This window comes from Leucopleurus acutus (genome assembly GCF_964270905.1).
Source record: "Leucopleurus acutus genome assembly, chromosome: 2".
NCBI lineage: Eukaryota > Metazoa > Chordata > Mammalia > Artiodactyla > Delphinidae > Leucopleurus > Leucopleurus acutus.
The window spans coordinates 168190625-168213740 of record NC_139143.1 but is presented as its reverse complement, the minus strand read 5'-3'; the positions used below and the strand labels follow the sequence as shown (position 1 = coordinate 168213740).

Sequence of the window (23116 nt, the reverse complement as noted above, 5' to 3'; positions counted from 1 at the left end):
ACTTACTTCGCTTAGTTTGATAATGTCTAGGTCCATCCATGTTGCTGCAAATGGCATTATTTTATTCTTACTATGGCTGAGTAATATTCCATTATGTATATGCACCACATCTTTATCCATTCATCTGTTGATGGATACTCCAGTTGCTTCCATGTCTTGGCTATTGTAAATAGTGCTGCTATGAACACTGGGGTGTATGTATCTTTTCGAATTACAGTTTTCTCCAGATATATGCCCAGGAGTAGGATCGCTGGATCATATGGTAGCTCTATTTTTAGTTTTTTAAGAAACCTCCATAGTGGCTGCACCAGTTTACATTCCTACCAACAGTGTTGGAGGAGTCCCTTTTCTCCACACCCTCTCCAGCATTTATTATTTGTAGACTTTTTAATTTTTTTGGCTGCACCGCATGGCTTGCAGGATCTTAGTTCCCTGACCAGGGATCGAACCCAGGGCCCCGGTAGTGAGAACACTGAGTCCTAACCACTGGACCACCAGGGAATTCCCTTGTAGACTTTTTGATGATGGCCATTCTGACTGGTATACGGTGATACCTCATTGCAGTTTTGATTTGCATTTCTCTAATAATAGTGATGTTGAGCATCTTTTCACGTGCCTATTGGCCATCTGTATGTCTTCTTTAGAGAAATGTCTATTTAGTTTTCTGCCCCTTTTTTTAAGATTCTGTACACCTACAACACACATTTTTTTAAAATATTTATTTATTTATTATTATTTGTTTTTGGCTGCGCCGGGTCTTAGTTGCAGCATGCGGGATCTTTAGTTGCAGCATGCAGACTCTTACTTGTGGCATGCATGCAGGAACTAGTTCCCTGACCAGGGGTCAAAACCGGGCCCCCTGCATTGGGAGCATGGAGTCTTACCCACTGGACCACCAGAGAAGTCCCTTCTGCCCATTTTTTTATTGGGTTGTTCGTTTTTTTGTTATTGACCTATACAAGCTGTTTGTATATTTTGGAAATTAAGCCCTCATTGGTCGCATCGGTTGCAAATATTTTCTCCCATTTTGCAGGTTGTCTTTTAGTTTTGTTTATGGTTTCCTTAGCAAGGTCTGTTAGTGCTGGATTGACTCATCACTCATCTCCAAGAGATTCAGAACAGTAATGGTTTGCCCAGGTTAAAAGCAGAATCGTGACTAGACTCTCCGGTTTATAACTGACATTTTGGTCTTTTTCCTTTGGTGTTATGTCATTTTAGGTAAAGATCTCGGCTCTCCTCTTTCAGATCAAAGAGAGATCTGATCATATTACTTGTGTTTATAAATGCTAACATAACTCAGGGAAGGAAAAAATAGATTGTTTCATGGACCCAGAGAAAAGCACTCAAAGTTTACTCTTCTCCTTCCTTTCTTCTTGCCACCATAGGCTTGGATAAAATTGAGTTTCTCCAGAGCCATGAGAACCAGGAGATCTACCAGAAGGCCTTTGACCTCATTGAGCACTACTTTGGCGTAGAAGATGATGATAGCAGCCTGGCTCCCCAAGTGGATGAAACGCAACAGCAGTTTATCTTCCAGCAGCCTGAGGCCCCCATGGAGGGCTTCCAGCTATAATGTCTGCCTCCGGGGAGGGGAGGGGATGGGAAGCACCACCAACCAGCGGAAAGGCAGCCCTCTGGTGGGCGGGAAACCAGCCCTCCCCACCATCAGCCACCACACACCTCTGCTGCCCTGGAAACTGTGCTCTTGACCTGCTCCGCCCCCTTCCCTGGAGGGAGCACCCTCTGGACAGACAGAACCATCTGAGGCTCACATTTGGGTTTTGTGACAAGAAGGGGACGTGTTGGGTTTTTCTTCCTTACACTAGATTTTGGCTGCACATATGTCTTTAACCCAGGAGCCCAGGGGTAGACAAAGGAGGACTGAGGTAATCAATTTTGCACCTTTTTTATTTTTTATTTTTTTTTCTTTAGTGGTGACTTCCTTCCGTTTTATCTTCCTTCATCCTTCCCAGTCCTCTGCCCTGATCTCTGTAACTCTTATCTTGGGTACTTGAGCAGATGGAATATTCCACAGGTCGGGGGTGGGAGGGGAGGGGAGAAATCCAAAACAAAGTGTTCTTGCTCGGACAGAATATTAATCTTGTATGCTTGGATTGCGTTATTTAATTTTTTTTCTTTTGCACATTTTTCTTGTATTACAATTGCTCTTTCCCAGAGCCATGAGTTCCTGGTTTTAGGAATCCCAGCTGCCAGCATTGTCTGGGACTAGAGGCTGAGGGGGAGGTCACCATGAGACAAAGGCCCCTCCCTCCCTTTAACCCCTTGCCCAGACCTCTTTAGTTTGGGAGATCCCCTTCACTCTCCTGGGGCATGTACACCAGTGGGAGTGAGGGGAGAGGAACACAGGCCTTCAGACGGGGCTTCCCATGTGTCGCTACTGATCCCATGTTTCCTACCCACCTTCCAGTGGTGCGACCCAACTTCATTTGTTTACTTGAAAATTCCCCTCAGAGTTGAGATGAACCTCTGAGGTAGCTGTATTTTCTCCTAAGCACGTCACAGAGGGCTGTGGTCCTTCCTTTCTCCTGAGGAGAAAGTCCTTGCTCTGGTGACCCATAAATTGCAGAGGAGGTTGGAGTGAGAGTGTCATGTATTGGGATAGCCAGTGGATCCCTGCCTTTGGCCTTTCTTCTTCTTCCTCTTCCGTAGTTGGATCATGTATATTTTACTTCCAAAGGAGAGAATGTCAAAAAAGTTCTGTATTTTTTTATATTCTATATATTACGTAGGTCAACCTTAATTGGTCTCAAGAGGGGGAACTGTCTCTGTAATTTCTGTAAGTAGGATACTGTGAGGAAGACCAAAAAGAGATGTGGAAGCTCTCTTGCTCAGGAAGCCTGACCTTGATCCTTCTCCTCTCTGCTTGGGTTCCGGGCCACCACCAGGGACCAACCCTTAGCTCTGGAACCTTTATATAGCAGGGTATCCTGGTCTGATTGTCCTAGTACCTGAATGGAGGGAGCAAGGATGGCCCCAGGGCCCGGTGAAGTCTACCACTCTAGTCCTTACCACTGAGCATCCTGCTTACATCAGGAAACCCAGAAAGCAGTCTGCCTCCTCAGATTCAGTCTCAAACACCTTTGTCCACATAAGTTATCACAGGTGGCTGCCGTGTCTCCTATCCGAGATTTTTAGCAGCCTCAGGACTTTTTTTGAGAGTGATTGATGTCTTCCCTGATTGGGATCCTTGTACATGGTTTGGATTTTACCCTTCCTGTGACAAATATAATCCTAATGCCTTTTCTTTCCCCTTTGAGTAGAGCTACTGCAGTGCCTCAATGGCTTGCCTGTGTGCTTCAATGGACTACATGTGATAGTAAAGCCCAGGTGTTGGGGGTGGGGTGGAGGAAGTTGCTGGCTAAGTGTAGGCCAGTGGTGGAGCTGAAGGCACAACCTGCCCTGTCCCTGCTTCCCCACAGAGGTCGGGCAGAGGTGCCCTGCTCCAAACTGTATTTTCCCTTCCCCAGGAACAATGCCATTCTTGCTCCCATTGCTACACATCCCCCTCTGGCTCAGGTGAAATCCATGCCACTCTGCTTACAGATAAAACATTCAGTTGTTTTTGGCCACTGGTCTTGAATTTGCCCTCTCTTTCCAGTGTTGAGATCCAACTCCAGAGGCATTTTCTGAGAAAAGTGGTTGCGGCTGGTGGCTATCACTGAAAAGTGACACCAGTGCTGTACTGCCTAAGTGAGTCAGATGCTGCTCTGCAGGTTGGGCATGATAACTACCAACCCCACTCTCCCAGGTAGGCAAGGCGCAGGACCCTCTTCACTTGGCCTGCCGACTCCATTACAAAACCATTTTCCTACAGTTCAAAAGAAAGCCACCCCCCACCCCTTGTCCAAAGGGCAGAGCATTTTATTTTAGTAAGATCTACTTTGTACATCTCTAGCAATAATTAAGTCCCTGACATTGGGACCAAATTCTTATTGTGAGACATACACATCCTGCCTTCCCCAGCTGTTCCTCCCAAATCTACTTTTGCTTCAGATCTGGGCCATGCACCAAAGAGAAGACTCTGTTGATCATGGGTTACTACTCGAAGCCTGTTTTCTACAAGGACTCCAAAGGCTGAAGTCTCCCAGGGCACGAGGACAAATTTCTCTTCAGATAAACATGGCCTCTAGGAGCTTTCCTTTGTTAGTGTCTTCCTCAGACTGTGCTTTCCCACTGTATTCCTCTGACCCCCTTTTCAGTCAACAGGTGAAGTTCTTCCAGCCCACAGAGGCAGTAACATCATCTTTTGTATCTCCTTCTCTCCTTTGGCCATCTTGGGAAGCAAAATATTTTTTAGCCCAGGCTTGACAGCCACTCTTCGTGGGCAGTCCCCATCTGGACTCCAGACCCTGGCCTAGGTGAAGTCAGAGCTTTCTGACAGATTTCTGAATGGATGTTACAGGGATGGAGGGGCTCCCCAATCTGCTGTAGGGAGTAGCCTGAGAAGACTTGTGTTTGGAATCTTAATACTTTGGCACATAGCTATGTCCATTTTAAGATCTCTGGTGGGTTGGAGATACTTAGGTGTGGATTAAGGGGACAAGGAGCCTTTTTCTTAGCTCAAGTGTTCAAATACTGTTTTGAACAGTGCCAGCTATTCTTTATTGCCAGCCCTTCTGGGCGTCCCACCCCCATGTCATCTTCTCTAGTATTAACAGGCTCTCTGGTCTTAGAAGCCTGCCTTCAGTTCTGAGCTATCCCTGCTGACTGACCGGCCATGGTATTGGCTGCAGCCTTCTGTTAGAACCACATAGGTTCCACCCTCACCTGGCCAGCCTAGTTACTTGAGGCAGTGGGTACAAAAGACCCTTCCAAGTAACGTGTTGATGACTTCAGCTTTCTGGGACCCTTTGTGTTCCTCCTTACCTAGAACCTTTAGATCTACTCCTGTTTTCTTTTCCCTGGAAGCCTCTTTCCAAGAGCCCTATTTAGAGCTGAACTGCACAGATTATAGCTGCTATACCACACTTAAGGAAGAGCGAAAGAAGGCTCTCAGGCACTGACCTTCATTTTCTCTTCAGCCAAACCAGTTTAATATGAAAACTCTAGCAGGATGAACTAGATTTCAATTTTCTCATGTCTGCCTGCCCTCCCCCTACACTGTACAATTACCCGTTTCCAGCAAAATAGAAGGGAAGGAGATGAACGCCTAGCAGTACTTCCCTCCTCCTCCCACAGGCCCTTCTTTGAAGGCCTCAGCTCATTTGTTCAGGCCATGTCTCTTCTCCCCAAGACTCACTCAGCTTGGTATCCATCATCTTGAATATTCCTCAGTAGATTCATCTTGTGGGCTTGGCTTCTGGATTCTCAATTGAAGGCAAGGAGCCAGATTCTCCAGGTCCTTGCAGGCACTACAGGGACCCATAGGGAGAAGAGGCTGGCTGGGGACCTCAGGATTGTGTGTGCCTGTCTGCCTCCCTGGCAGGCTGGGGAAGGGTGCAAGGCTCAGTGCACTGAACCACAGGAAAGCCTCACAACCAGTAGCAACATCTTCCGGGTAGGACTATCCTAGAAATAAGTGCATGTGAGACTGAGAAATTGCTCAGAGTAGGTTTTTTCCATAGCCGTTTTAGGATTGCACATTTTAGACCAATCTTGTCCAGTGTTTTTTGTCTTAACTTTTGTATTTTTTTTGTTAAGCCAACAAGCTGAGAATTTGGCCCTGCGGGGATCCATGTGGTAGGCAATAGCTGCTCTTTGGCCAAGGCCTTCATAAAGGATTCAGTCATCCCATTGGCTGTTCCCTAGACCCACCCCAGATGAAGACCATGGTAAGGGAAGAATTTTGAGGTCAGTATAAACCAAGTAAGTCTGTTAATTAAAGCTGTTTTCCTCTGAGAGGGCATTTTGCATCAGGCCTGGGCTACATGCAGAATCAAACCTGGCTGTGAATTAGAAGAGGCACCATTAAATTTGAGGCCCAGAACATCCCAGGAGAAAGATTTGTGTAGTGTGTCATAAAGGTCTTCAGTGCATTTGGGCGCACCTCGCTACTTCTGGGCCAGCCTGACTGCTGATGTCCACATTAGCACATTCCTGAACCCCTCCGCTAAACTCTAGCCCTGCTCCCCTATGTAGGTCAGATGTTCGGCCTCTGGGTTTGGGAAGAGAAAACTCTGCCATGGTGACAATCCTCAGGCCCTGGATTTGGGTATTGGCTCTTTTAGCCAGATTTGTGGGAACTGCTTTTGATTGAACCACTAAAGAAGCAAAGTGGGTATGAGGTCCCAGTTACCCAGGACAGACCAGATATCCCTCAAAAACAGCTTGGGTTCCCAGCTATAGACCCTAGGAAGGTGAATCAAACCTTTTCCCTTACTAGTTTTTCTTTCCAAATTTATTTGCTTTTAAGAACTATAAACTCTGGCTATTGTTTTCCATGTTCTCAGGGCCCCTGGGTAGACAGACAAAGCTTGATGATTTCAGAGCAGATACAGGCCAAGAAACCATGGCATTGAGTGTGCTGAGTCCAGACAAATGATATTTATATACACATCCAAATTTGAAGAGAAAATGTATTTCTTTAGGTTTCAAACACTGTAATAGATATAAAGCAAAAATAAAAACCTGTTGCAAAGTTCTAAATCGTGTTCTTTGGAGTGATCCTAGACTGGATTTTTTGGAAGTCACTGAAGTGAGGGTGTTTAAACTTTTGACCTAACAGTGGAATTAAGAATTGTTACAGCCTGCTTCTGCTATAAAGAATTTTTGAAATCAGCTTTATTGAAACATAATTGACGTACAGTAAATGGCACATATTTAAAATGAACAACTGGTTAAGTGTTGACATATTTGCATCCATGAAACCATTACCACAGTCAAGAGAGTGAACATGTCCATCACCTCTAGAAGTTTGCACATGCCCCTTGGGAATCCCTCCTTTCTGCCTAACCCCCAGCAACCACTGATGGAAGCTCTGGCTCTCACTGTGGTTTAATTTGCATTTTCTAGAGTTTCTGTAAGATTTTCACATTTCATCACCACTCCACAGCCCTTTGAGCCCAAAGTAGTTCACAAACTCCTCACTTTGGTTTAGATCAATTCCTAAAGCGGCGATTACAGACTAGCAGCCAAAAAGTTGATACAACCCAAAAAGGAGGGTTTTGGTTGGCTGACACAGTACGTTTTAAGTTTTAATTCGTTGCCAATATTAAAAGATGTGTCTATATTTTAAAAATATCTGGCACTCCTGGGCCTGAGTTTCTGCATGAAAACAATCTGCAAGAGCTCTATTACCCATCACCATCACCACCATTCCCAACCACCACTCCCAGAGGGCTCCCTTACTCTGGCAGGCGCTAATGTTGCCATTTTCTCTTACAGCAAAGAAGAAAGTAACTTTTTAACCCATGTTTCTATCAAATTTTCTTATTCCTTGCCTGTCTGTTCTCATTACCCAGCTGGCCCCTGGAGACCACCATTGACCCTTCCTGGTGCACCACTCCACCTCTCATCCCATGTGTACCTTGTTATATTATGTTCTTTATCTCTGCCTAGAACACCCTCTTCCTATGGAAATCCACGAAGGCCTGATTCATATGTTACCTCAAGAGATTTCCCACATGCTTTTCTGGAAATAATGAGGGCCTTGGTGTTGAGAGACTTGAATTCCAACGCTTTCTGAGCTTGAGTTCCACCTTTATACTGTTATACGAATATTGCCTCTCAGTGTTACCTGGTAGACACTGCCTAAGGGGTGGGAAAGAGCACTGCGCTGAAGTCTCTTCAACTAGGGGAAATATTTAATATCTTAAGAGCCCTAAAAAGATGCCCGATTTGCACAACAATTTAAAACATTCTCTGCCTTCTCAGCCCCCAGACTGTTGCTAGGCTTTAGGACTAAAGTATTTAGCCAACAGTGCTTGAACGTTCAGGGAGTTGTAAGTAAATAATTTCAACACCTCATCACTAATGCTGTAATAGAACTCTGTCTAGACCCAGGGAGCTAGGACAGACTGCAGAGTACTGAAAAGGTTCTGAAGTGAACTTTGAGCTCAGTGGGCCTCAAAAGATTTTGTTTCACCAAGAAGGGAATTTTGGAAGGTAGAAAAGCACCTGCAAAAACCTGGGAAATCCTGGAGATAGTAAAAGTAGAGATGTAACAAAAAAGGCAGAGGGATTGGGCAGGATTGGCTGGAAACAGAAGCCAAACAAACCATTTAGGCATTAAATTCCAGGCACATGGGTTGCTGGGCTTTATTCCATTATCTATAGACAAACAGAAAAAGAATTGTGATCTTACACTTGGAGAAAAGCTTGGCTTTTTTTCCCCTTTAGCTCCAGTGCAATTGGGACTTTGTAGAGGGTGGGCCAGTCAGAAAAGCCTCAGGAATCTGCTGAGGCCAAAGTCCCCCTTGCAGGGCCCCCTCAGCACCTTTCAGAGAGGGGCTCAAGCTGGTAATGAAGATGGAAAAATAAATTACTTTCCCAAGTTATTTTGATTCATCCTCAAGGAAAGCCTACGGTGGTGGTGGTTTCTTCTGAGTAAGAGACAGGGTAGTCCAGTAAAGATGGATGCCAGACTTCCTAGCTTTGAATCTGCTCTAATCGTTCAATAGCGACGTGACCTTGGACAAGTTACCTAACCTTTGTCTTACAGTCCACAGCTGTAAATTGGCAATAACAAACAGTACAGTATTTACGAGGAACCGGGAAAGCTATTGTTCAAAAAACTATTAAAACCTTCTATTTGCATACGGAAATTGAAGCCCTGGGAGGGAAAAGAATACCGTCACATAGCAAATTAGTGAAGTTGGGACTGGAATACAGGCCTGATGCCCAGCCCAGTGTATTCTCTCCCTCGTCCTCAGGGTTCCTAGATAGTCGTAGATGTTCACAGCAGGAGGGACGGGGTGGTGGAGGCGTACCGGAAAATGCAGCCAGGCGCAAGGCTCTGAGAGCTGAATCATAGCTCCTTCGAGACAGAAACGAGGCTGACGTGAGTATTTGCGCAGAATGACTGGCTCCTTTCGGACCTCCTGGGTCTGCGGCTCCGAGGACTAAAACCCTATTGCATCTTGGGAGTGGGGGTCAGCCCCGGTGCATGGAGGGAAGCGTAGTCCTTTCCCTCCCCTCCCTTCCCAACTCACCCGCCTCGGAGGCCGCCTTCGCTTCATCTTTCCCAGCAAGCCTCGCGCGAGCGCCGGCTATTGATTGGCTGCGGCGCTAGCAGGAGGCTCTGCCGGCAGCAGTTATCCAGGGTTTCCGGTACGAGGGCAGAGCGGGCGAAGCCGTCAGGGCGTCGGCGGTGAGGTGCGTACAGCGTCGGCTAAGGGTACGAAGCGAACAGAGGGTCTGTGGTCCCAGACGCTTCTGGCCGGTGCGAGGAATCGCGTGGATTCCGTGCTAGGGCTCGGGCCGGGGGGGCAGGGCTGAGGCCTGTGCGCATGCGCGCGCCCGGCGCGCGCGGCTGGAGGGCGCGCGAGGCGTGGGTGGCTGCGCGCGGGTTTGAGGGGGGAGCGGCACGTGGGGCGTGGGGGGCGGGGAAGGACCGGGAATCCAGCGTCCCGCCACGTCAGTCCCGGGCCCTGAACGTATCCCGCGCGCGGCCTGTGGTGAGGGGGCCGTGTTGTGCCGGGAAGTGGCTTCAGGAAAAAGGAGGCCGCTCCTCCCTCGCTCCTGGGCACACCAGGCGCCGGTGACGGACCGGAAACTGGGAGAACCGCTGGCTCCCTCCAGGGAAGGCCTGCCGGTTTGTTTCAAGAAGCTTTGCGTGCCCGGTGTTGGGATTTCTGATCCAGGCTGCGAAGAATTTTAAAGTCTGGAAAATAGCAAGTGTGTTTGTTTCTATAGGATCTGCTCCTAACCTAACATTGCAAACCACAATGAAGAACCAAGACAAAAAGAATGGGGCTGCCAAGCAATCAGGCAACACTTCCAACCCAAAAAACACCCCGGGGCAACCGGAAGCTGGACCCGAGGGAGCCCAGGGGCGGCCCAGCCAGTCGGCTCCTGCGACAGAAGCTGAAGGTTCCACCATCCAGGCTCCAGGGAAGGCTGAGGGTGTGTGCCAGCTCTGCTTTTCCAGCGGGCAGGGGGAGGAGTTTGTGGTGCGCCGTTCCAGCTTCTGGAGTTAGAGGCCAAGGCCACTGTTTACCCAGCAAGGAGGAAATGTAGAATGAGAGGAGGACAGCGCTGAGTCTGTGCAGTCCCCACTGGCTGCTGGGGAGTTGATAGAGGCTCCCACTCTAAGCACAGGGACAGAACTCTCTTGAGAGAAGGCTCTGACAGGATCAAGTCAGGTTGGCAGTCAAATGAGACACCCAACCAGCAAATCCAGGTTACAAACACGTCGTTCACCAGTGGGTAACTGCTGTTTATATTTGAGGCATTTCTGGGACTTTTTTTTCCCCACCAGAGAAGGAAGGATTTATTACTTGCAACAAGTAAGGAGAACACTTGCTTTCCCAAAGCAGTGTCTCCTCTGGAACTTTTTTTTTTTTTTTTGGTGGCGCCAGCGGCTTGCAGTATCCTAGTTCCCCAACCAGGAACTCATGCCTCCTGCAGTGGAAGCATGGAGTCCTAACCACTGGACCGCCAGGGAATTCCCTGAAACTTTTTTTTTTTTTTTTTTTTTTTTTTTTTTTGCGGTACGCGGACCTCTCACTGTTGTGTCCTCTCCCGTTGCGGAGCACGCGCTCTGGACGCGCAGGCTCAGCGGCCATGGCTCACGGGCCTAGCCGCCCCGCAGCATGTGGGATCTTCCCGGACCGGGGCACGAACCCTTGTCCCCTGCATCGGCAGGCAGACTCTCAACCACTGCACCACCAAGGAAGCCCCCTGAAACTTTTTTAATGGCAAGAGGTGACATTGGCGGGGAGGAGAAGGGGATGGACTGGACGTAGAGTTCTTGCTACATGATGCCACCCCTGTGTGTTGGATGGTCTACTTACTTGATTTCTTTTATACCCACAACAAGCGTGGTTGGGCAGTAGTAAGAAATAGTTACATCGTTTTACAGCGAAATAAACTGAGCCTTAGAGAAGTTAGGCAACCCAAACCAGTACGTTTGGGCCTGAAAACTCCCAACCAGTGGCATAACCATCTTATTTCTCTCTCTGCCCCTCATCCTCTCCTGCTGAAGGAGCACAAGCCAAAACTGCTCAGTCTGGGGCCCTCCAGGATGTCTCTGAGGAGCTGAGCCGCCAGCTGGAAGACATCCTTAGTACATACTGTGTTGACAACAGTCAGGGGGGCCCAGGCGAGGATGGGGCACAGGGTGAGCCTGCTGAACCTGAAGATGCAGAGAAGTCCAGGACCTATGCCTCGAGGAATGGGGAGCCCGAGCCAGAGACCCCAGTAGTCAATGGTGAGAAAGAGACTTCCAAGGGGGAGCCGGGCACAGACGAGAGCCGGGCAAGTGACGAGGTCGTAGACCGAGACCACCGAAGGCCACAGGAGAAGAAGAAAGCCAAGGGTCTGGGTGAGCAGAGGGCAGCTGCTTGTGAGGCTGGTGAGGGGAGGGAGTTTGGACCTGACATCCTGGGCTAGCCTGCTCTGCCAGGATTCAGAGGAAACCCTACTTCCAGAACTGTCAAACTACGTCGTTTAATCAAAGCCGGGACAGTGGTGCCATAGATAGAGGTGTACAGGTTGTTCACTGCACAAGGGCTTCTGGCCTTGGGAGCAAGCAGGAACCGAAGTCCAGCCTGCTTTCTTTGAGAGATGGAAAGCAGGAGTCCTGAGTCGGCAGTCTGTGCCCGCCAGCACCATTTCTAATTTGCTGTGTGACCTTGGGCAAGACGTTTCTCCTCTCTGGTCCTTAGTTTTCACTCCTCTGCACAGTAAGAGAATTAGACTAGACCAGGGTTGAAAATTCAAATAAACCAAGCTAGCCAGAGGGCCCCATGAGACCAAGAGAATGCCCCCTTTATCCAAAAGCTTGACTGCCACCTGGTCCCAGTGAGTTGATAGCATGTAAAAATTGTAGCTGGCTTTTTTTTTTTTTTTTTAAGCCAGAAATCTAGAGTTACTATGTGAAATCTCTAGATTTTAATAGTTGGCAACTAATACGATAGGAGCCAAACAGAACCCATCTGTGGGTTGGATTTGTTTTGGCCTGTGTGCCCATGATTTGCATTCTCTGCATTGATCTCTCAGAGCCTCCCGGGGTTGACACTTCAGGAGCCTGGCACAGTGCTATGTACGGTGGCCCTCTCTTTGACTCAGTCACAGGCATGGGGGAGTCACTTGGGTGGGGATGGAGGGTTAGTGTGTGTCAGAGAATCAAAGGTGGTATTACACCCATGTCTTAGTCGCTACTCCCCCACCCCCCATACCTGTTGCCCTAATTTAAAGGTTTTTTTTTTAAGTTATTTTAATCTTAGGATCAAATATTGAAAGCTATATTTATTAATTGGGGAGGATAGTCATTTTAAAGTGCACTCTTGTCTGCCTCTGTTGACTGGAGTGCAGTGTTCTTAAGGAGACCTGTTCCTTTTGCATCCTTCCTCTTTCAGAAGGGCCTTCCTTGCATTGAAACAGCACTGACTTCGCAGGTGGGACACCTTTCTTTCACCTGTAGGTAGAGTAGGCAGTTTTCTTTCTCCCATTCGTGGTGCTCACCACGGGGATTTGACAGAGACTCAGTCATTCATTTAATTAGTATTTATTGAGCATGTCCTCTGTGATGGGTGCTGGAGAATAGGGGAGGGCTACCTTAAGGCAGAAGAGTGGGCCCAGACCTGAAGGGGGGCCCCCAGAGAAGGGGGTACATGCCTTTGCTCCCTGTGCTTTGCAGGAAAGGAGATCACGTTACTGATGCAGACATTGAACACGCTGAGTACCCCAGAGGAGAAGCTCGCGGCTCTGTGCAAGAAGTATGCTGAGCTGGTCAGTTCTCCCCATTCTCCTCGTACCCTCCCTGCCCTGGGAGGTCAGCACATTTTTAATTACTCTGAGTCGCATTGTATTTCTCCTGTACAGTGCCGAATAGGCTCATGGGAGGGGACCTGAGCTGAGAGAGGACAGGGTCTGAGGAAGAGGTGAGGGTCTGTGAAGCCAGGGAGCCAGAAGGATTATCTGTCGATAATGAAAAGGCCGCCTTGACTCTAGGAATCATGTTGAGGAGAGAAATGGTGAACCAGGGTCTGTTGCTGAGTATAAGGAGGTGGTAGCAGGTGGGCTCATCTGAGGGCATGGGTGTCCCGAGAGTTGGGGGAATGTCATGGTCTGAGAGTCTTGCGAGCTTTGAATCTGCAGTCAAAGCTCAGAGAGAAACTGGCATCTGCTGGCTGTGCCCCTCTGCTTGTCCTTAGCGTCCATTTCTGTATCCTTGAGCTGGGGCCCTTGGGGTTATTGGGGGCAGTGTGTGAAGCACCCTCATAGTGTCCGGCCTGAGCTGTGGTGGCTGGAGTCGGGTCAGCTCAGGAGACCCTGGGTCCCCACGGGGCTCTTATCTGCCGTCCCCATCCCCATTCCCAGCTGGAGGAGCACCGGAACTCCCAGAAGCAGATGAAGCTCCTGCAGAAGAAGCAGAGCCAGCTGGTACAGGAGAAGGACCACCTGCGTGGCGAGCACAGCAAGGCTGTCCTGGCCCGCAGCAAGCTTGAGAGCCTGTGCCGAGAGCTGCAGCGCCACAACCGTTCCCTCAAGGTGGGCCAGCCGCTTTCCCTGACCTCACTTGTCTTTGGTGGCTTTCCCCCTAAAAGCAGCACAGGCTTTCGGCATAGAAAGAGATTTCCCCAATGATGCCGTACTTTAGAGAGCTACTTGTAACCACTTGACATGCACTTGTATTAGATGAGATAAAGGCTAAGGTGTTGAAGGAACCTGGATGCAGGGCTTTAGGTTTCTCCATCCCATAGCAGTCCCAGGTGAGCAGCTGGAGGGTGGAGAGGGTCATCAGTCTGGAGTGCTGGGGCCTTTCTCCAACCTCTGCTTCTCCTAGGGTGGGGTCAGTCTGGTTAAGGCCTGGTCATTACTGTAATCTCCAGATAGCTTTTGTATATATATCCTTTATATTTCTTTAAAAATTTGCATCAGTAAATATATTTTGCAACTTGTTTTTCTCAATTGTATTTTATTTTTTAAAACATTACAAATTTAATATAAATGTGATGTAAAAGATACAAAGGTGACAAAAGTCTAACAAATCAAAGGTAATTGTTGCCCACCCTCCTTGACCCTGGTCCCGGTCCCGGTCCCAGCAGAAACTAATGGGAAGTAAACCTGCTTATATGTAAGTCTAAGTGCAGCCTTCTGACTTTCCTGTCTACATGTAAAAGCTTACGTAAAGTATTTTTAATGAAATTATTATACATGTATTGTTTCATAGCCTATTCCATTTTCTCACTTTACACAATGCCTTATCTTTCCCTAGCAGTTTTATAAGCCTCTCTCATTCTTTTTAACAGCATCATTGTATGGATATGCTGCATCTGATCAGTACCCTAGTTAATGTGTTTTGTGTCGTTTCCAATTTTTCACTGTTTCATGTATAGAGCTACAGTGAAAATTCTTGTTATATATATCCCTGGCTAATTACATGGAATTTATCCATAGGATAAATCTCAGAAGTGGAATGTCTGGGTCGAAGAATATGCAAATTTTAATAGATTTTGCCAGATCGCCTTCCTGCCAACAGTGTCTGAGTGCCTAATTCTGCACAGCCCTGCCAACCCTGGGAATTACTGAATTTTAACTACTTGGTCAGGGGAGAGGGGGTGGGTCAGAGATAGAAGCACATTAAACTGAGACAAATAGGTCTTCCAAATCCTGTTCTGAGGCCTGGAAGAGTAGGCCTCAGGAAATCCAGATTTCTTTAGAAAGGCACTTACGTGTATGCCTGCATTTTTCTAGGGAGTCTCTGGCTCGATGTCACCCGATATACAGAGGGGTCCATTAGGAGCCCCCATTGCATGACCTCTTGGATCCTGGCTACTCCTCACTTGGAAAGCAGGGAGGGCTACTGGGAGAGAACATACCTGAACTGGTGGGGGAGCCCTGTGAGTCTGGCCAGGGGACAGTGGATGATGGAGCTGGGGCTGACTTCTCTGCCCAGGAAGAAGGCGTGCAGCGGGCCAGGGAGGAGGAGGAGAAACGCAAGGAGGTGACCTCGCACTTCCAGGTGACACTGAATGACATCCAGCTGCAGATGGAACAGCACAATGAGCGCAATTCCAAGCTGCGCCAGGAGAACGTGGAGCTGGCTGAGAGGCTCAAGAAGCTGATTGAGCAGTACGAGCTACGGGAGGAGGTGAGGGGTCGCCAGGGGACTGTGGGTGCTGGGTGGATGCCGGTGCCAGGCAGCGCTTTCTAGGCTTCATCCCTTCCCCCATTCTCCCTCCTTTCCTCGGGAGGGGAGTGATGTTGTACATCCTCATGTAGATGAGGGCTGAGGTGTTGAGAAGAGACTCACCTGTGGCCACACAATCGCAGGTCCACAGCACCTCGTCCTAAACAGTAGGGCCAGGTGTCTTTTGGAATTAGAACTGTCCACGTTTTAGACTAGAGTTATGTTCATGGACTGGGTATTACGTAGCACTCCCAGCAGGGCCATGTGGCAGCACCCCCAAATCAGACACGTTAATGCTTATGCAATAAAACTTCTGAGTATTCTCGCCTAGGTTTATAATTAACCTTACAATGCTTATTAGCCTTACAAGTTTATCTGCTTGGTTAGGGCAATTTCAGTTTTCAGAGTATTTTAGAATTTGAAGAGCTGCAACTGTGTTCAGTGATCGACTCTAGGGGCTGCGTCCTCTGATTACTTGCTGCTCTGCTGCCCCTGCCAGTTGAAAGGGCAGGATATCACTCCCTTGGCTGGTGTTGGTTGCTGCCCCAGGCGCTCAGATCCCTCTCTTTGGGTCCCCACACGCCAGTCACTTGGCGTTCTGGGCTTCTGTTTCTTAAATGTTGTGAACAGGGAGATTGGCAGCTACCTTACAGGGCTGGACCAGGCCCCTTCCTAGACTGTGGGATGTGGTGGTGGGTGGGATGGGCAAGACCCTGCCCTCTTGGGCTCACAGTCCAGTGTAGTGATCACGTGTGCAGGGCCTGGAGGGGCCTTCCCTGACCCACCTCTTTTCCTGTGCTTCATCCTCTGGGATGAAGGCTGGTTTGAGAGGAGTTGGTTTGGTTCTTGTCCCTCAGCGCTGAGAGACATGGAGGCTTCCTGAGCCACCAGAGTGAGGCACCTACTTCAAGCAGCTGAGGCCCCTCTTCGTCTTCCCTCTCCTTTCCCCCTGGTTCTCCCTGTGGGAGTGGAGGTGCACCCCGTCCCCAGTCAGATTCAGGCACTCCCATCCTGCCCCACAAGCCTCCCAACCGTAGATCACAGGTGACTGAAATTCATCATGTCTCAAACTAGACGTGTCTCGAAGCCACGTTTTCTTCCCCCATCCAAAAAATATATCCCATTCTCCACCTCCCTGTTTTCAGTTGCTTTGACCTTTGAAGTAGCACTCACGTTCATCACCACCTCTCCATCACTGATTTCTCACCTGGTCCCAGTTCCCGGGGCTCCTCCAGCAGTCAGGACAGCCATTCGTTGGGATCCACACATCTGATCTTCACCTGCAGATACAGCAGATCTCTGCCAACTGAGCTAAGCTGTTATGTTGGTAGAGAAGTCGTGTTTGCCCTTTCTTCTCATTTACAAGGGAGTTGGGCTCCAGAAGTAAGGGTTCTCAGTCCAATGGAGTACGTAATCTTTCTTAAGGCTAGAGATTGGAGTATATTTATTACTTGGCTTCCTGGGAGCTGATCTCATCCTTAAACCCCTGTGCTCACTTTAGAGTGACTCAGTGGGAAAGACACAAGGTGAGGTTGGGCAGTAGACCTTCCAGGGACTTGGGTCTCACATCCTATGGGACACGTGGGAGTCCAGCATGTCAGACTGAGGTGGTAGGCTGGCAGTGCCCTGGTCTCTGCACATGGGGCATCCCTGCAGCCACTGGGCCTCCCTGAGAAAGGGAGCCTGACAGATGGACCCCTCTCATGATGCTTTCCTGCAGCACATTGACAAAGTCTTCAAACACAAGGACCTACAGCAGCAGCTGGTGGACGCCAAGCTCCAGCAGGCCCAGGAGATGCTGAAGGAGGCAGAGGAGAGGCACCAGCGGGAGAAGGATTTTGTGAGGCTCAGGCCCCAGGGGTGGGGGTCTGGGAGGAGGCAGGTTGGGTTCTGGCTCAGCTTATAGTCAAGTTTGTACGGGAGAGGTTGCTGTCTGGTCAGACCAGGGCACTGCTTCCTCAGACACCAGTCTGAGAGCAGGAAGCCTTGATGGGTTATGGTGCATGTGGCGAAGAAAATCCAGACGTACCCTCTGGGGGCTTCTGATGGAATCTGGGGTCCTGTCTCGGAAATAGCTCCTCAAAGAGGCTGTGGAGTCGCAGAGGATGTGCGAGCTGATGAAGCAGCAGGAGACCCACCTGAAACAGCAGGTGAGACTGTGTAGCCTCCCCCTGTGCCTTCGTGGTCCCCACGCTGAGCCCCATCCTGTGGGGAGGGAAATGGAACCCTCATTCTAGGACCACCTTGACTCCTGTGTGACCTTCCTAAGACTTTGTTCTCCCCGGACCCTCCCAGCACCTGTGTGGTGGTGACCAGGTGGCTAGGTGAGCTCGAAGTACTCGGCTCCTAGTCAGAATTGTTGTGCTGCTTTTGAGGAGGTGGGGACGGAATGGGTGATTTCAGTTACATTAGTTAGACTTCATTCTGGAAGAAAAGTTCGAAAACAAACATAAAAGAAAATACAAGTCACCCCCAAATCCTACTTTTTAGGCTTAACATTTTAGATTATATCCTTCCAAATATATGGTTTTTGTTTTGTTTTAAAGAAAACTGGTATCTCAAGAGAGTTGTTGGGTCAGAGGGCCAAGGGTGAGTCTGAGTGTGTTGACCAGAAGTGCCCTCCAGAGAAACCCAGTCTTACCCGTGGGCTTCTTTCTCGCCCAGCTTGCCCTATACACGGAGAAGTTTGAAGAGTTCCAGAACACTCTTTCCAAAAGCAGTGAGGTGTTCACCACGTTCAAACAAGAGATGGAAAAGGTAACAGTGGTCCAGACTGGGTGTGGCTGCAGGGGCATAAGCAGCTTCATTCAGAGTTGAACACTGGGCCTGCCTTCAGGAAGCCCCCTCCCTGGAGTGCTTCACGGGGAGCTGTTTACAGTAATAGTGTGATTGAGACCATAAGTAGGGTCTGGGTGGGCTGTATTTAACTGGAGACACCCTGGGGTGGCACAGAGGGCACTGACTGCGCCCAGTAATACCTTGCCCCCTTAGGATCATTCCCCACTTTGGAGACACAGATGCACAGACAGCCTGGACCCCTGACCATTTCCTTTTATGTGTCACATAACCCAGATGACTAAGAAGATCAAGAAGCTGGAAAAAGAAACCACCATGTACCGGTCCCGGTGGGAGAGCAGCAACAAGGCCTTGCTTGAGATGGCCGAGGAGGTGGGCTGAGTGTGACCTGCATCTGGGCTGGGGGTGTGCGGCTCTTGAGTACTGGGCCCTTTCCTGTACATTGTACCGAGAAGTGATGCAGCTGCCACGAGGTGGAGCTGGGATTCACATACATGTCCATCCAAGTCCAGAGGCACTGTCGGCTGTCTCCCCGAGAGAGGTGGTGAGCTTAGTGATAGGTCTGTAGGGGAAGCAAAGAGAGCAGATGGAAGAAAGGAGGAAAGGAGCAGAAAAAACAAGGGGTGCCAGTGATGCGCATAGCTTGCATGCAGCTGCAGAACTGCCCAGATAATTTGATTTTGTGGCTTGAGATGTAGGAGGAGAAAATAACTAATTGACGGAGAGGCTGCTGTGTGCCAGACCCTGCTGAGTGTTTAGATGTGCCGGTTCATTGAGCTCTCTTGAGATCTGTGAGGGTGACATTAGTAGTCCAGTATAACAGATAAGGCAGTAGGCTCAAAAGCCAAGTACTTTGCTAAGGCCATCTGGTGGATAAACAGAGGAATCCATTGTCTCCAAGCCATGCCCCTTCTCTACACCACACTGCCCCCAACCGACAGCCAAGTCTCAGCATAAACCAGGGCTGTTTACTTGAAAGCGGCCAGCTTTTTTACTCTGATCGGTGCCCAGCGTTGTTAAAAGTGTGAATGTTTTCTACCAAGTGGCAGTGTTGGGTGGGGCGTTGATGACATGGAACTGAAGGCCCTATGTCTCTCCCTAGAAAACACTCCGGGACAAAGAGCTGGAGGGCCTGCAGGTCAAAATACAGCGGCTGGAGAAGCTGTGTCGGGCACTGCAGTCAGAGCGCAATGACCTGAACAAGAGGGTGCAGGACCTAAGTGCTGGGGGCCAGGCTCCCCTCACTGACAGCGGCCCTGAGCGAAGGCCAGAGGCTGCCAATACCTCCAAGGAACAGGGTGGCGAGGGGCCCAGGGTCCAAGCACCTAGCTCCCCAAGGGTCACAGAAGCTCCTTGCTGCCCCGGAGCACCGAGCATGGAAGCATCAGGCCAAACTGGGCCCCAGGAACCCGCCTCCATCACTGCCTAGGGAGCTGGGAAGGGAGCGAGCAGCCCAGCCAGGCCTGGCCCATGTGAGGCTCCCGCCGCTGAGGCCCAGGGTGCTGTGACCTGGCTGCCATCTGACTCTTTGCAGTTTTGGATTTTGTGGGTCAGTTTTACATACATATGGCATATGTGCAAGGCCTCATACATTTATATCTGTAAGTGTAAAACGGGCTTGCATCAGAGGTGGGGGTGTGTACAGATGAAGTCAGTGGCTCTTCTGTGAGCTGAAGAGTCTTAAAGCGGAGTTGTCGTCTGTGGCTGCCATCACAGTAAGTTGGCAGGAGAAGTGATTTGAGCGTTTCCCTGCCCAATTTGAGGCTCAGCCCCTCCCTCCCTGCTACCTTCAGGGCTCATGACAGGTGACACACCCAGGCCATGACTGTGTTCTCCTGTTAGTGGGACTTGGGCAGCTCTGGCTCTTCTAGCTCTCCTGGAAGCTCCTTTGCTTCTCTTAATCTGGAAAAGGGGTCGCCAGGCAGAGCATTGACAAGGCAGTCAGAGCCAGTGATTAGACTGCTTCCCTACCTAGGACAAGGGACCTGGAGCATGTTCTGTGCGGGATGATGTGCTGGTAGGGAGCCCCTCAGCTTCCCCTGCGCTCCGGTAGTGCCAGGACCAGGCCAATGATGCTTCGCAGTAGCCTTATCATTCACAGGTGCCTCTGTAGCCTGCACAAATGATTGACGAGATCACCAAAAGGATTCTTTCTGAAGGTTTTTGGGTTTTGTTCTGTTTGCCTTGGTTTTGTTTCGGTTTTGCACATGACAGTGTTTGTTTTGAGGATCTTCTGAGGAAGAAGGGGTGCTATGGTGGTGGTGCCTGGGTTCCTGGCCTCCAGTGCCCCACCCCCTCACCACCCCACCTGGCACCTTTGCCATGTTGGTGCTCAGGATTCCTGCTTGATGAAGTCAGATTGTTTGTTTATAGTGAGAGAAAGGAAAGGGCTTCTGATGGCTTTGTCACAAGCTTACAATCCTGGGAGGCCACTGCTGATGCCACCACCACTGTCTCCATGCAGCAGTTGCCGGGCCCCGGGTCCAGCTGTCCCTTTGGCCTCATGAGTCTGTTTCTGCTTCCTGCACCCACACCACCAATGTGCATTCTTTTGAGGTTTGCCGTGATTTTGTTGCCCAAGTAGTAAGAGCTGTGGTATGTCCCCCTTGACATCCCATTTCTTGCTGTGTGGGAGCCCCCAGCTCTTATCTGACAGCTAATGGGTAAGAATGAGACTCAGCCATTGACTGAGCCCCAGAAGTCCGCAGAATGGCTGCAGATAGTTGTGTCTGTTTTCCTCTCTACCCCCACCACTCCCACCCCTCATACATGCTACTCTATACTCTGAAAGTCCTGCTGGTGGCAAACTTGCCAGTGTATTAGTCAATCTTTGTACAGAACAATGTTCTGGAACAGCAGAATGAGTCTTGGGTCAGGAAGCAGGGCTACGCTGCGTTTGGGGTCCTATAACCCCATCTCCAGCTGGGCCTCAGCTTCAGTATAGCTGAGGGAGCCACAGACCAAGATGGATCGGAGGGTTGAGTTTTTGCTTCTTGCTGTATTTCCTTGAAGTTAATTCATTATCTTATAAGTCCCTTCATCTTCCACAAATAGCCCGCTCTTTTCAGCCCTTAACTTAAATTCCTCAGATAATTAGGTTCATGAAGAGTGCTAAGTACTCCTGAATTATGTTAGGACTTAGACCAGAGATGGCAAATGAATGGCACAGCATTTCCCCTCTTCCCCCCATGGTAGGTACCACTAATCTGCTTCGGAGTATTCCCTGCTAAATCCCTGGTATATCATTTCTCAAGATTCCCCCAGCAACCAGTATGAGTGTTGAGACCTATTTGCCATCCCTGGCTGAGATACTGCTCTGCTGAGGAACATAAGAGCTGCCAACCCCATACGGGGTTTGCTGAGCTAAGGAAGTACAGAGAAGAGACAGAAGTTTCTGCCTGCCCCCTTCAAAACAAGCAGGAAGGCCTGCAGTGACCCACATGATTGCCTGCCCCACTTCAGCTACCTCTTAAAGCCCATAGTGTTGGTGGGGAGGGGACTGTTGGAGCCCAGTGTGGTGTGGGGAATTATAGCCCTCAGAAACCAAGTCTAGCTGCTGAGGATCTACAGTGAGCAAGGTGGCCCCAGCTGTGCAGGGTAGAACCTCTGCTCTCACCTCCAGCCGCCTGTCTCTAGGCATCCAGGCTAGGCTATAATTGGGGACCCCATTCTTCTTCCTGTTCGTTGACCAAATCTTAACCGATCACTACAGCTGCTCTGCTTGCTCTGCTTCCCAAAGTCAGCCCAGGTTTCTGGGTGCTGCCCACACCGGCCAGGGTCCTGGGCCAGATGAAGAGGTGACCTATCCATGAGTGAAGACCAGTTCCTTCCTCCCTGGGGCAGGTCTCATGCCCATGACCTCAGTTTTAGGACCAAGAGCTGTGTTGGTTTCTTAGATTGCTAGTTTTTCCTCCAGGGGACCACAGCAGGTGAGGCTCTGCTGACAGTAATTTGTGCTCAGGGTCTTGTCCAGCTGAGAGCTTCATGTACACCAGATTCTGAGAGGTGTCAGCAGCACTTTTAAAAAATTTTGTTTTCCGTGAGGTTTTTGGACCATGGGCTGCGCTCAGGCACTTTCTATAAGAGAATGTTATGTCTGTAAAAATGGTTATTTCCCCTCCTCCACCCCCACCCTGGTGGCCCTTCGGAGGGCTGACCAAAAGGCCAGTGGAGCTGCCCTGGTGTCTATGGGGGAGGGCTGAGGCCTGCTGAGTTGGTTCTCCAGCTGCTGCTCCAGCCCTCCCACCTTGCACAGCACAGAGGAGGTCATCCTAGGGACATCCAGGCACCCGCCTGGGGGAAGGGTGCTGCCTTCTGTCCCTGTAACTGCTTCCCTTATGGCCCAACCTGGCTGTCCAGATTTGTTTGAAGCTGTGCTGACAGCCTTTTTTTGTCTCTGTTTGGTATTCACAACAGCCAGGGACTTGATTTTGATGTATTTTAAAACCACATTAAATAAAGAGTCTGTTGCCTTAACTTTTTTCTCTCCTGACCTTCGTGGTCATTTGCTGCTTTTGGGTCCATCCAGCCACACTGATGTGTCCACATCTGCTACGAAGTCTCTGGCTCTGCCTTCCAACAGTCACCGCAGGCTCAGGACACTAGCAAATACACTTCAGCTGCCTGAGTGGAGCCCTTGGCAAAGTTGGTGTGATGCTCATCATATATATATGATTTTTCTCAATCAAAAGTTGTCCCTGTCAAAAAAAGAATTGTCCTTGTTCCCTGAGGGTTTACAGGCTAGTGATGGGGAAAGGTGGTTTAGATACAGAAAGGTTGGTTGTGATATGGGAGCATGGGAGAGGTCCTGTTCCCTTCAGCAAGGGGATAGAATTGGATCCTGGAAGGTCCTTAGGACCCAAAGGGCAAGTGGAAGTTTGCATTTAGTGAGGAAGTGGTTGACAATGCAGGTGCACAGGAGGTTGGTGGGAGATGAGGCAGGGGCCAAATCACGAGCCTGTGTGCCAGGTTAAGGAATTCGTGCTAGATCCAGGAGACACGGGCAACCGCCTAAGTTGTTTAGATAGGAAATCGGTCGAGTCCATGAGGAAGACAAAAAGCAAG

General features: G+C 49.5%; 2 protein-coding genes across 3 annotated transcripts in view; both read left to right on the top strand.

The window, feature by feature from the left end:
* Positions 1-6650, top strand: part of KPNA6 (karyopherin subunit alpha 6) — a 49287-nt gene extending 42637 nt beyond the window's left edge. For both annotated transcript variants that reach the window (XM_082861426.1, XM_082861425.1), the window contains exon 14: positions 1386-6650. In XM_082861426.1, the coding sequence (XP_082717552.1) occupies positions 1386-1573 (188 nt within the window). In that variant the 3' untranslated portion in view covers positions 1574-6650. The remainder of the gene's footprint in view (positions 1-1385) is intronic.
* Positions 6651-9209: 2559 nt separating this feature from the next.
* Positions 9210-22522, top strand: TXLNA (taxilin alpha). Its single transcript, XM_082834118.1, has 11 exons — positions 9210-9273; positions 9814-10023; positions 11105-11443; positions 12761-12852; positions 13444-13614; positions 15023-15217; positions 16977-17096; positions 17332-17406; positions 17921-18013; positions 18329-18424; positions 19155-22522. Exons 2-11 carry the CDS (start codon positions 9846-9848, stop codon positions 19479-19481), a joined length of 1686 nt encoding a protein of 561 aa, XP_082690244.1. The 5' UTR covers positions 9210-9273; positions 9814-9845; the 3' UTR covers positions 19482-22522.
* The last annotated feature ends 594 nt before the right edge of the window (positions 22523-23116 follow it).